At 34.7% G+C, this 13,354-nt stretch overlaps 2 protein-coding genes across 4 annotated transcripts; one reads left to right on the top strand and one right to left on the bottom strand.

Annotated features, from left to right (window-relative positions):
• The first annotated feature begins 515 nt into the window (after positions 1 to 515).
• On the top strand, positions 516 to 1,799 carry LOC117409147 (transcription factor ATOH1-like). Its single transcript, XM_034014780.3, has one exon. The coding sequence runs from the start codon at positions 590 to 592 to the stop codon at positions 1,487 to 1,489; it is 900 nt and encodes a 299-aa protein (XP_033870671.3). The 5' UTR covers positions 516 to 589; the 3' UTR covers positions 1,490 to 1,799.
• Positions 1,800 to 8,652: 6,853 nt separating this feature from the next.
• Positions 8,653 to 12,656, bottom strand: LOC131699638 (uncharacterized). 3 transcript variants are annotated; one of them, XM_058996830.1, is made up of 6 exons: positions 12,318 to 12,656; positions 11,756 to 11,879; positions 10,848 to 11,182; positions 10,330 to 10,559; positions 9,886 to 10,045; positions 8,653 to 8,782 (listed from the first exon to the last, which is right to left on the bottom strand). In XM_058996830.1, exons 1-6 carry the CDS (start codon positions 12,544 to 12,546, stop codon positions 8,763 to 8,765), a joined length of 1,098 nt encoding a protein of 365 aa, XP_058852813.1. In that variant the 5' UTR covers positions 12,547 to 12,656; the 3' UTR covers positions 8,653 to 8,762. The 3 variants fall into 3 exon arrangements, with proteins under 3 accessions (XP_058852813.1, XP_058852809.1, XP_058852820.1); XM_058996826.1 differs by lacking the exon at positions 8,653 to 8,782 and adding an exon at positions 9,317 to 9,579; XM_058996837.1 differs by lacking the exons at positions 8,653 to 8,782; positions 12,318 to 12,656 and adding an exon at positions 9,317 to 9,579 and having other exon boundaries at positions 11,756 to 11,977.
• Between the last annotated feature and the right edge of the window lie 698 nt (positions 12,657 to 13,354).

Here is a 13,354-nt window from a genome sequence, read left to right as displayed (position 1 = left end):
CTGTTTTCTAAAACTATGTAGATCATGTTCAGTACCTCTGCTGTAGGTATTGATTTATCTAGTCTATTATCTAGTGTTTTTTGACAAGCTTCTACAGTTTTGCTATTACTGACTACGTTATAACTATCAAAGCAGCATTCCAATAAACATAGACTGCGGATTTAACAAAACAAATTATATTGAAATCCTACTGATAATATATATTTTTGTTGACTTATCCTTGGCAGAACGTGTCAATCGGGATATCGCATTGTGAAAATAACACCCCTTGTTAAATCGTCTCAACAACAGTATTATCATAACCAGTGTAGTATAATAAAGTTTACTGTAAGACAGTTCCTCATTGGGTGCTTGCACGCGCCTGCCCGATTGCTCTCATTGGCTGAAGTGACACGCGACCAGTGTGAGAAGGCTGGGGGAGGCGGCGGGGTGTGGGGTAGTGGGTGGCTGGCGTGTGCCCCTTTTTAAAGCGGCGCAGCAACGACAGTTACCAGATAAGAGGTCTTGCACGCGAATGTTACACGGGGAAAAGGGAAGTGGGCATTAACAAAAAGTAATTGTATAATTTTACCACATATCTACTGTTGCAATGGCTCGGATGAATGTAGAACAATGGGTGGATGTGAAAGGAGATGCAGAGCAGCAGACGGGTTTAATGAGGGAAGAGCACAGAGGTTATCCACAAAGTATAGCACTTCTGGATAACAGTGATCCACGTGCCTGGCTCGATCCAACGCTGCAAGGCACCTGCACGGCACACTCCGATTACCTTCTGCACTCACCCGGCTCGTCTGCAGAGCGCACACAGCAAGATACAGACAACAGCAAGGAGCTAAGAAAAATAAACAATAACTCCGGGAAAGTGAGAGGCCTCTGCAAACTCAAGGGTGTCGGATTGGACGATACAGGTTGCAGACAGAGAGCCCTTTCCAGTAAGCCGGTTAATGGAGTCCAAAAGCAGAGGAGGATGGCAGCAAATGCCCGAGAGAGGAGGAGGATGCACGGTCTGAACCATGCCTTTGATGAACTACGTCGTGTCATCCCGTCATTTGACAATGACAAGCAACTTTCCAAATACGAGACTCTTCAGATGGCGCAAATATACATCAATGCCCTTTCCGATCTTTTACAAGTTCCCACAGATCAGGTAAAAAACGACTATAGATCTGCCTTGGAGGGCACAGGTTCCAAGTTTTCCTTTTCAAACTGCAGTAGGTTTGCAGCAACAGGTTATCCCATGCAACCGAATACAACGCAGTTCCCGTTTGAAGACGGTACCTTTTCAGCAATGATGGGACAAGAGACACTTTCACCATCACCTACAGTAAAGTCTGGTTCAGAGAACAGCAACGCATCCCCGAGGTCTAATAGAAGTGATGGGGAGTTTTCGCCTCATTCACATTTTAGTGATTCCGACGAGGCAAATTTAGAGTTACAAAGCGAAGATGAACTTTCTGAACTCAAACTCCAGAACCACACCATGTTCTAAACCACAAATGAACAAACAAAAAGCATTTATAATTTGTATTTTGTACACCACTTTGATTCTTGTACTAGTGCCCACATTAAAAGTTTTTTTTATATATATATATAGTTTACATGTTTATTATATTTTTAAATGTTTGTATTGTACACACTCTTTTTTGTTGCCGTTTTCTGTAATATTTTTTGCAATATTGTTGCCTGTATTTTGCCCTGTTGGCGTAGAAAAAGTACTTTTGCCATGACATTGAACACCTATATGTTTATTATTGGCTCTCCAAAATATATATTTTGTAATGACTGTCTTCCAAATATGGAGCCTGTTAATGCATATATTGTAAATGCATGTTTGTCTTATTGTGTACATAAAGATAATTTGATACTGAAATTGTATACCTCCCCTTATCAATGTTGGCAAATTCTAAAGGTAATGCATGCACTTTAAAAAGCCATAGACTTTAAAATTACAAAGCTTCATGCTGGTCATTTTGTAAAAAAAAAACATTGCTTAACTCAAGCACTAGTTGTTTTGAGATTTTTGTATTGGAATTTGTCAACTATTTGTAAAGCATTATTTTTCTGTTTAGGGTATGTTAAATTATTTATTTCTGAGTGTTTGCTACTGTCCATGCATTTTTTGTACATTAAAATGATCCATGTAGTATGGTTTAGGGAATGTTTGTATATGTTTGTCCATAAAAATATTTTTTAATTAAAAAAAAGAAATACAAATTCAGTGTCTGTAGTATTGTTCATATAGTATTAGATTATAAACAAAATGTGAAACAAATACTATCGGGAGGCCAATTAATATATATATATATATATATATATATATATATATATATATATATATATATATATATATATATATATATATATATATATTGTCCAAGGAACAAAATGGTAGAAAAATCTACTTGTCCATCTTAAAAATCTATGTCTCCTTAAAAATACTTTCCCGCTCCCTGTTGCACAAAACACACACACAAAAGTAGAATATAACTTGTAGGATTTTGGTTTTATTTAACAGTCAATCAATTAGTGATTAACAGGGCCGGATCTAGTCTTGTAGCTTGACTGGTTCACTAAATTCTTCAAGATACACAAAAGGTTCCCTGTGACCCCACCTCACCTCAACAAATTTATAACATACTTTAAGGAAATGTTTCTTTCAGTGCAGTTTGGAACACATTTGCGCGTACATTTTAAGTAACATACTAACAGTACAACTATAGTAAGCAATACTTGGGAGTTATTCAGATATAAAAATAGCTTCTGCCTGTTTTTTCCACTCTTTCTTTATAAACTGAATTCATCTTCTGATGTACAGGTGTTTTAGTTTGTTGCATCACAGACACATTCATTGCCAACTATACTGCTGCTTTGTGGACTTTTGATTTTCTTGACGTTCTTTCAGTTTTGTAACTGCTGAACCCCAGATTTATAAAGGACGTGTTTTTTTTCTACCAAAATGCACGCAATATTTACAGTAAATACTGCAGACATAAATTATGTTTTTTTTTCTTTTGTTTATTTCTATGATATAGGCTATTTATTTTACTTAATAGTACTATACTTATAATTATAAAACGGATTGTTAGAATGCTGCATGCTGATTGATCCATCATTGTTCCAAGCCGTTACAATATCAAGCACAATGTCACGATTAGGAACTACTTAGGAACGAAAGTAAGTCACGGCACCTGTGCTAACCACGTATCACTGCGCCACCAAAATCAAAACACCTGTCAAAATACCTGCTATCATGGAAGAAACTGAAGACATCAAGGTGTCTTTTCATATCTTCCAGTTTATATTAATTTGCACTACGAACCAGTTTGCTATTATAAACACCACGCTGTATTGGTATTTTATAGGCTCACATACCAGTCATTTTCTGTAACTCGAAATACAATTAATACCACAGAAATGGGGCTGTTAAATGCTTAAATGACTGTTTAAAAAAATACAATTTGACTTTAAATTAATTACTTAACGTTACGTAGAATATGCAGGAAGGCAGCACTTCACAGATACACAACTAAGCAAGTATTCTTATTTTTATTTTTTTATATATAGTTATTTAAAGTCAGAAAAATGAATTGAACACATATAGCATGGTTATTTTTATATTTAAAGTCTTTATTTAAGAAAATTATTATTATTATTATTATTATTACTTGACAACAACGCACCAATAAGTGACAATAGTGTAGCGTTCCGATGTAAACAAAACGAGAACCAGACGACCACAGCAATATGTCAATCAAGACTTTATTCACTCAAGGTCAGGACACCACAACACAGCCCACAGCAGCGTGCAAGCTGCCCCTTTACACCCCCAAACCCCGCGAAAAGATGTAACATTTAGACATAACAAGACACGTTATTGGACATTCACAAACAGACTGGGACCACGACTCGGTAAGGCCCGCCCGCCTGACCCCCACCCCGCACAGCACCTCCCACCGGTGCACTCGCTCACATACACAGGCACTCAGGACATTGACAAAACACGGAACAGCGACACAAATTCATATAACACATAGCACAAACAGTCCAGATCGCTACAATATCCAATATTTCATTTCTATTATAATAAACATATTTGTCAATCTTAATGTTTTAATAGTTTGACAAATCGATGGATTGTGCATGTCCAATAAATAATATAGTCATATATTTACTTAATATAGCGTTTATATATATATATATATATATATATATATATATATATATATATATATTTATTTAATATAGCATTTATATATATATATATATATATATATATATATATATATATATATATATATATATATATATATATATGGTAAATAGTAAAAATAGTAGCCCGCACCAAATCAAAACTTTGACAACCCGCTAATTGCACTTAACAAAACTGTATTTAATAGCGTTTTCTTTTTTTGTAAGTACCTTCCCAGACAACCAAACTATTTTGGCCCAACACTGGCCCAGTTCAGGCTGCCAAACTGGCCCAGGTTCGGGTGCCGGTATTGGCCCGGTGTCTTTTTGCACCTCGGGCCGATGTTGGCCCGTATGTATTGGCCCAAATGCGGCAAGCGGCTTAGAGCCATATGAAGCACATTTGGCCCACTCTCGGCCTTAATCTGGCATACGCATTGTGCAACTGGCCCACTTACTGCCCAAATGCGGCAAACGGCTTAGAACCATATGAAGCACATTTGGCCCACTCTCGGCCCTAATCTGGCATACGCATTGTGCAACTGGCCCACTTACTGCCCAAATGCGGCAAACGGCTTAGAACCATATGAAGCACATTTGGCCCACTCTCGGCCCTAATCTGGCATACGCATGGTGCAACTGGCCCACTTACAGCCCAAATGCGGCAACCGGCTTAAAGCCATACGATACACATTTGGCCCGGTTTTGGAAAATTAACAATTATATTCCTAAAATTGCAGTCCTCCATTGATAGCTGGGGTTTGAACAGGTCCACAGCTAACTTTTAAGAATACTGTTGCTTAAATGAATTAGCCCTAACCATATTATAGCTATTAAATGAAAGTAAACTACTGCAAATGTACAAATGAAAACAAGTTTTACACAGCTTTAAAAAAAAACATATTTAAATTACAAACAGATCACAAAATATTTGGTTTTTGCTTAATTACTTAATTTCTGAATGATTATTACCACCACCATGTAATAGGTAAAAATGCTATTCAAACCTGTTTGGAAAGACAAGAATGCAGATACAAATCTCACTAATATCTAATTATTATTATTAAATGCATAGCTTTGGTGGCTTTTTGAAAGTGTATCTAAATCTGGTACAATGTCATTGCAATAATCGTCTGCATTATACATCAAGACATGTATTATGTTCTGTCATGGATTTGTAATAATTTAATAATTTCAATCCTCTTTTAACCCTTACCCTACAGGATAATTCAGAACTCTAAATTACTTTGAACTCTCAGATTATTTTGAACGCTCTGATTATAATAACAGCAAATAAGGGTTTTATGTGTTCAATAAAGCATGTCAATCAAATTCTTAATCTTAATGCTCTTTTTTACCATAAATTACATAAATTCTACATAAAAATAAATTATTCATACATTAAACAACAACCAACCAACAAGTAATCCCAACTAGACATACAAGATTACAAGATCATAAACAAAATAAACACTACAAATCCCATAACATAATCCCTGCCCCATTTTTGACAGGGCTGAGATGGCTGGTGCTGCAGGCAGCAATGAGGACATTTGCTTGCTCTTCAGGTTCCGCACTGTTTGTGACATCCATTCTGTCAGTAGTAGATTGTTTTGCCTGAAGAGAAAAAAAACAACAACTGTATTTTAGCATTTTTGACTCAATGTTATTAATGTTATGTTAATAATAATTAAAAACAAACTTTATTTCAAGATTGTCCAAATTACAAACCCAGTATTAATGGCAGTGGGTTCCCTCTGGGGTAGAAGGAATAACCTCCTGACAAACAAAAAGGAATCCATTAGTACCAGGTTTGTAATTTGTAATTAGTGGGTGGGCCAAAGTTTTAATTTGGTCTAGGTTATAGAATTGTATAAGAATCTAGATAGAAAGAAAGAAGCGGGGGTGGGGTGGAAGGGAACTATATATATATATATATATATATATATAAAACAGTTTCCAACTTTATGATCAGTGTTGTTTGTTTTTTTGGGGTGTTTACATAGTTGGTTACTGTACTTAAAATTGAACCCCACAATGAGATAAAACAAATAAATGCAACAGGATTTTAATTTTGTGAGAACCTATTTAGAATCTCTTAATTAGTAGTGTCCTTGAAAATGCAGCACTAAAGAACTGAAAATTTATAAAAACCTTATAGTGATCAATTACTTATTCACTGTCCTCAGCAGTATTTGTAGAGTGGGATGTGGATGCAGCCTCTCTCTGCAATTTGTTAATTTCCCTAGCCTTCCGACCTCCACCTCTGTCTGATGAAAGATTGAACCATCTTATAATAAAATGTTCAATTTCTTTATCAGTGGCCTTTGCTGCCAAGGGATTTCTTCTTACTGCACCTGTTGTATATTTAGAACTGTCTTATGCTTCAAGTAGTCGCTCACAAACTAGTCATACATTAGTGAGAGTAAAAATATACCAATATATGTTTTTGTTTACATTCACTGTTTACAAACCCAGACAACTTTACATCACCCTCACATGTTTCACTCCAAACCATTTTTTGTACCAATAATAAGGTAATATTTGTATTTTCTGTAACATTTGTGTACATACTAGTTACTTATTATGACACTTTCAGATATATAGACAATTTATAACACTGTAGTACTGTTAATATTGTACCAATTAATCAAGTTACTTACGTAAAATAACTGATTTGACAATCAAGTTCTTGAATGGTCTTTTTTCATTTACTCCCTTCCAATTAATTTTTTTCGCAAGATCATTGTGTATAACATGATTCAATATATTCCAGACTGTGTTTCTACAGTCACTCCCTCCAATTGTTGCCAAGAATGATATCTGAAAGTAATAATAAAACAATAATTAAAAAGAGTTACATGAAGTTGCAGCGTACAATTCTAGTGTAAAATAAGTAAAACAGTAATTAGTGAGAAAGTTAAATGTGGAAGATCAAAACAGATGATAGACAGCAGGCATTAAGTTCAAGTAACAAACTTCAAATCTGAAAAGATTTTCAAAAAGTAGTGCTTATCAAGTTCCATCTAATATTTTAGATTATAAATCACAGACTATACAAAGTGTTTCTGTTTTCATACACTTATCAAAGTAAAATCATTTAATACCATTTTTTGTTTAGAAGCTTTGTTTTCAGAATTTTTGAGCCATGCCTCAAAATGATCTAGGTCATTTATGTCCTTTAAAGGGAATATAAATTCCTCTGGTAGCTCCCCAGACAACCAAACTATTTTGGCCCAACACTGGCCCAGTTCCGGCTGCCAAACTGGCCCAGGTTCGGGTGCCGGTATTGGCCCGGTGTCTTTTTGCACCTCGGGCCGATGTTGGCCCGTATGTATTGGCCCAAATGCGGCAAGCGGTTTAGAGCCATATGAAGCACATTTGGCCCACTCTCGGCCCTAATCTGGCATACGCATGGTGCAACTGGCCCAGTTACTGCCCAAATGCGGCAAACGGCTTAGAGCCATATGAAGCACATTTGGCCCACTCTCGGCCCTAATCTGGCATACGCATTGTGCAACTGGCCCACTTACTGCCCAAATGCGGCAAACGGCCTAGAGCCATATGAAGCACATTTGGCCCACTCTCGGCCCTAATCTGGCATACGCATGGTGCAACTGGTCCACTTACAGCCCAAATGCGGCAACCGGCTTAAAGCCATACGATACACATTTGGCCCGGTTTTGGAAAATTAACAATTATATTCCTAAAATTGCAGTCCTCCATTGATAGCTGGGGTTTGAACAGGTCCACAGCTAACTTTTAAGAATACTGTTGCTTAAATGAATTAGCCCTAACCATATTATAGCTATTAAATGAAATTAAACTACTGCAAATGTACAAATGAAAACAAGTTTTACACAGCTTTAAAAAAACCATATTTAAATTACAAACAGATCACAAAATATTTGGTTTTTGCTTAATTACTTAATTTCTGAATGATTATTACCACCACCATGTAATAGGTAAAAATGCTATTCAAACCTGTTTGGAAAGACAAGAATGCAGATACAAATCTCACTAATATCTAATTATTATTATTAAATGCATAGCTTTGGTGGCTTTTTGAAAGTGTGTCTAAATCTGGTACAATGTCATTGCAATAATCGTCTGCATTATACATCAAGACATGTATTATGTTCTGTCATGGATTTGTAATAATTTAATAATTTCAATCCTCTTTTAACCCTTACCCTACAGGATAATTCAGAACTCTAAATTACTTTGAACTCTCTGATTATTTTGAACGCTCTGATTATAATAACAGCAAATAAGGGTTTTATGTGTTCAATAAAGCATGTCAATCAAATTCTTAATCTTAATGCTCTTTATTACCATAAATTACATAAATTCTACATAAAATTAAATTATTCATACATTAAACAACAACCAACCAACAAGTAATCCCAACTAGACATACAAGATTACAAGATCATAAACAAAATAAACACTACAAATCCCATAACATAATCCCTGCCCCATTTTTGACAGGGCTGAGATGGCTGGTGCTGCAGGCAGCAATGAGGACATTTGCTTGCTCTTCAGGTTCCGCACTGTTTGTGACATCCATTCTGTCAGTAGTAGATTGTTTTGCCTGAAGAGAAAAAAAACAACAACTGTATTTTAGCATTTTTGACTCAATGTTATTAATGTTATGTTAATAATAATTAAAAACAAACTTTATTTCAAGATTGTCCAAATTACAAACCCAGTATTAATGGCAGTGGGTTCCCTCTGGGGTAGAAGGAATAACCTCCTGACAAACAAAAAGGAATCCATTAGTACCAGGTTTGTAATTTGTAATTAGTGGGTGGGCCAAAGTTTTAATTTGGTCTAGGTTATAGAATTGTATAAGAATCTTGAAATGAAGCACATTGTTATTTAAACTAGTTCATTTAAGTTAGTGAGTTCATATGGCAAACATTAGATAGAAAGAAAGAAGCGGGGGTGGGGTGGAAGGGAACTATATATATATATATATATAAAACAGTTTCCAACTTTATGATCAGTGTTGTTTGTTTTTTTGGGGTGTTTACATAGTTGGTTACTGTACTTAAAATTGAACCCCACAATGAGATAAAACAAATAAATGCAACAGGATTTTAATTTTGTGAGAACCTATTTAGAATCTCTTAATTAGTAGTGTCCTTGAAAATGCAGCACTAAAGAACTGAAAATTTATAAAAACCTTATAGTGATTAATTACTTATTCACTGTCCTCAGCAGTATTTGTAGAGTGGGATGTGGATGCAGCCTCTCTCTGCAATTTGTTAATTTCCCTAGCCTTCCGACCTCCACCTCTGTCTGATGAAAGATTGAACCATCTTATAATAAAATGTTCAATTTCTTTATCAGTGGCCTTTGCTGCCAAGGGATTTCTTCTTACTGCACCTGTTGTATATTTAGAACTGTCTTATGCTTCAAATAGTCGCTCACAAACTAGTCATACATTAGTGAGAGTAAAAATATACCAATATATGTTTTTGTTTACATTCACTGTTTACAAACCCAGACAACTTTACATCACCCTCACATGTTTCACTCCAAACCATTTTTTGTACCAATAATAAGGTAATATTTGTATTTTCTGTAACATTTTTGTACATACTAGTTACTTATTATGACACTTTCAGATATATAGACAATTTATAACACTGTAGTACTGTTAATATTGTACCAATTAATCAAGTTACTTACGTAAAATAACTGATTTGACAATCAAGTTCTTGAATGGTCTTTTTTCATTTACTCCCTTCCAATTAATTTTTTTCGCAAGATCATTGTGTATAACATGATTCAATATATTCCAGACTGTGTTTCTACAGTCACTCCCTCCAATTGTTGCCAAGAATGATATCTGAAAGTAATAATAAAACAATAATTAAAAAGATTTACATGAAGTTGCAGCGTACAATTCTAGTGTAAAATAAGTAAAACAGTAATTAGTTAGAAAGTTAAATGTGGAAGATCAAAACAGATGATAGACAGCAGGCATTAAGTTCAAGTAACAAACTTCAAATCTGGTAAGATTTTCAAAAAGTAGTGCTTATCAAGTTCCATCTAATATTTTAGATTATAAATCACAGACTATACAAAGTGTTTCTGTTTTCATACACTTATCAAAGTAAAATCATTTAATACCATTTTTTGTTTAGAAGCTTTGTTTTCAGAATTTTTGAGCCACGCCTCAAAATGATCTAGGTCATTTATGTCCTTTAAAGGGAATATAAATTCCTCTGGTAGCTCGGGACTCGGGTCCACGGTGCTTGAACCTGATTGCAGCAGGCTCAGCACATTATTTAATGTAACAGCCTGCTGTATCTGGTGCTGTCGTACATTTTCCATCATTGTCATGATGTAGAGTTCTGCAGCTGCAATGCAAACAAAAAGTAAACCATGAAATGTATAGAAAATTACAAACCAATTATGGAAAAGAGAAATATCTAAATGTTGAAAATATATTAAAATTTATATTTTTATTAACTAAAACAAATTCTGTAGTCCTTAGATTAGATATTTAATTTATTAGATATTAGATATTTAATTTATTTATTCCCTAGATTAGATATTTTGTCACATTATATACATATGTAATAAACTTTATAGATTTCACTTCAAATAAACTGAAAGTATAACTACAGTATACTATATTTGCTTACCAGTACATGGAATGGATTCATTTCCATACCGTCCAATTCCTAAACTGTATGATGGAGTGAACAGATGGGGTCGGGAAGATTGTTGCCCAACTCTTAGTCCTTGTTTGACAGGTGATGGCATGGTAATGGTGGGTGGACTATACAAGCAGTTATGAGATGTCACATCCACATCCACAGATGTAGGAGCACTTGAATCCACAAATACTGGTAGGGCTGAGATGGCTGGTGCTGCAGGCAGCAATGAGGACATTTGCTTGCTCTTCAGGTTCCTCGCACTGTTTGTGACCCGATCATCATCATCATCATCATCACTGTCATTATCACCAAAAGGTGTTCTAAAAAAAAATAAAAATTTTCCATTTTTATATCAATAGAGATAAAAAACTGTAATAGGATGAGTTTGCAATTTTCCTTGGGGCGGCACCGTTTTCCACTTCTACAGTGTTAGCCATGAGTTTCCCTTGGGCACACCCATTTTCTTAATAAAGGAATCATATTATGGGCTAAGGCAGTATTTATAAATGCAATTTATTTAGAAAACGGAGATATTACATTACAACTTTAAAAAAAGTAGCATTTTTTATGTTACTACGTTGTTTATTTGTTGTTGAATTATTACAAGTTTATGTTGTTCATGGGAACATAAATAGAATCTAATTAATTAGTCAATTAAGACCTCGACCAAATCAAAACCTACTGCTAACCGCAATTTACAAACCCAGTATTAATGGTTCCCTCTTGGGAAGAAAAAATAACCTTCTAACAAAAGACGCCATCAATAATGCAATAATAATCAATAAATGGTACGTATGTAATTTGCAGTTAGCGGGTGGATCAAAATTTTCATTTGGTTCAGGCCTTAAAGTACAGTTATTATTTGACGACATATTGTAAATAAATTAACATACTTTGTAACTCTTTTTCTTTTACGCTTTAATAATGACTGCATATCCTCTCCAGCATCAGACTGCAAGTCTGATGTTGTGCAGTGAAGTGATTGTTTGTATTTCTGGCGAGCTTTCAAATAGTCATCTAAAATATACAATAAAAATTTAGTTCAGTACTGTGTATACATTGCTTAAAACCTTTTCAAAACATGCATATACTCATACATTTATTTTAAAAAATCCTCTTATTGGACCACCCCTAATTTAATAAAAGTGCCTTTGTAAATACTTTTTTGGATTACTGGGGCCCCCTGACCATTGTGTATGTTTAGGTTACATCATGCACAGGGATGTCTGTCATTTGTGAGTTGGAGTTTCACCAACTGCAACAGTGGCAGGAAATGCTTGTTGAAGCATGAATACATTTTCATAGTAATTCCCCAAACTGTTACTTAATAATAATAAACATAAACAAAACTATTCACATCAATTATTTTTTACATTGAACTAATAGAATCATATACAGTAGGTACTTCAGCATGCTTTTCAAAGGTTACCTTAATTTCACGATTACAGTACTAACCTGTTTTTATCAAAATTCTTACATCATGGCGAGTCCAGCCATCCCCAGGAATTTCTTTTTTTTGAATAGCTCGGTTGATCCTGTCATCTTTTGTGTAGTTGGGCCACCATGTCATGCCATCCTCAATCCAAGTCTCAGGAACAATGTTCATACTTTTATTTTCAATAAATTCCACCAGAAAATACATTTTCTGGCAAAAAATATTAATGAAATTATTTATATTAGTCATTCAAAAGATAAAAAGTGCTATCCAATTCTTCTCAGTTGACAACTGTAAACAATACATTTTGAAATTTCATAAAATTAGTAAAAAAAAAATTTTAAAAAAGTGAATTTATGGAATATCGAGAGCACTGACTATAGAAACGAGATCTTAAACAGTGTGGATCAAAGGAATTGCCACAAAAGCATCTTTGCATGGTAAAAGAACACACTTGCGAGTAATTTCTTCAATGTGCACTACATTTAAAGTATTGTTTAGGTGAGAAACTGAGAATATATCGATTAGGCTAGAATCAAAAGGATATTTAAAATGTGGGGCTTTCAATGTAAATCTCCTATATACAACATATATACCTGTTACAGATTCAACAATATTTTGTACTATGCCAATATCATTACCAGTATAAAAAGCATTGTCTCCTTCAGACACTTTTAGGCAAAACTGTTCCAAATAAATTTCCTGATACTGTTTTTTTGCTTCAATATTTATTGGGACTGGTCCAAGAAAATGTTCTTTCCTGAAACTTTGCATGTTAGTTGTTTGATGATATGGAACACTGGATTGCTCTAAAAGACGGCGAATGACTTGGGCAAGGGGGAACTCTGGTTTTCTGACAAATTTTTTAAGTTTTCTTAAATAATTTTCATATGGAAAGGAAGAGAATGAATCTAAAGGGCCGTGGATATTAACATCCTGGGCGAGATGAAGAAGCCCATGGACATTATAAACTATGAGATCCTTCCCATAGAGTTGTCCATAGTGTTCTACAAAAGCAACCAATAAGCTATGAGCATAACCACTATATTTTTTGCAC

Source organism: Acipenser ruthenus, chromosome 2 (assembly GCF_902713425.1).
Source record: "Acipenser ruthenus chromosome 2, fAciRut3.2 maternal haplotype, whole genome shotgun sequence".
Taxonomy (NCBI): domain Eukaryota; kingdom Metazoa; phylum Chordata; class Actinopteri; order Acipenseriformes; family Acipenseridae; genus Acipenser; species Acipenser ruthenus.
This window is presented reverse-complemented; position numbering and strand designations above follow the sequence as displayed.

Coding starts and splice junctions, on each gene's coding strand:
- LOC117409147 (XM_034014780.3), top strand. CDS start 590: ATGGCTCGGATGAATGTAGAACAATGGGTGGATGTGAAAGGAGATGCA.
- LOC131699638 (XM_058996826.1), bottom strand. CDS start 12,546: ATGACTAATATAAATAATTTCATTAATATTTTTTGCCAGAAAATGTAT. Junction 10,560..10,847: donor TGAATCCATTCCATGTACTG/GTAAGCAAATAT, acceptor TTTGCATTGCAG/CTGCAGAACTCTACATCATG. Junction 9,580..9,885: donor TGTCAAATCAGTTATTTTAC/GTAAGTAACTTG, acceptor AATATACAACAG/GTGCAGTAAGAAGAAATCCC.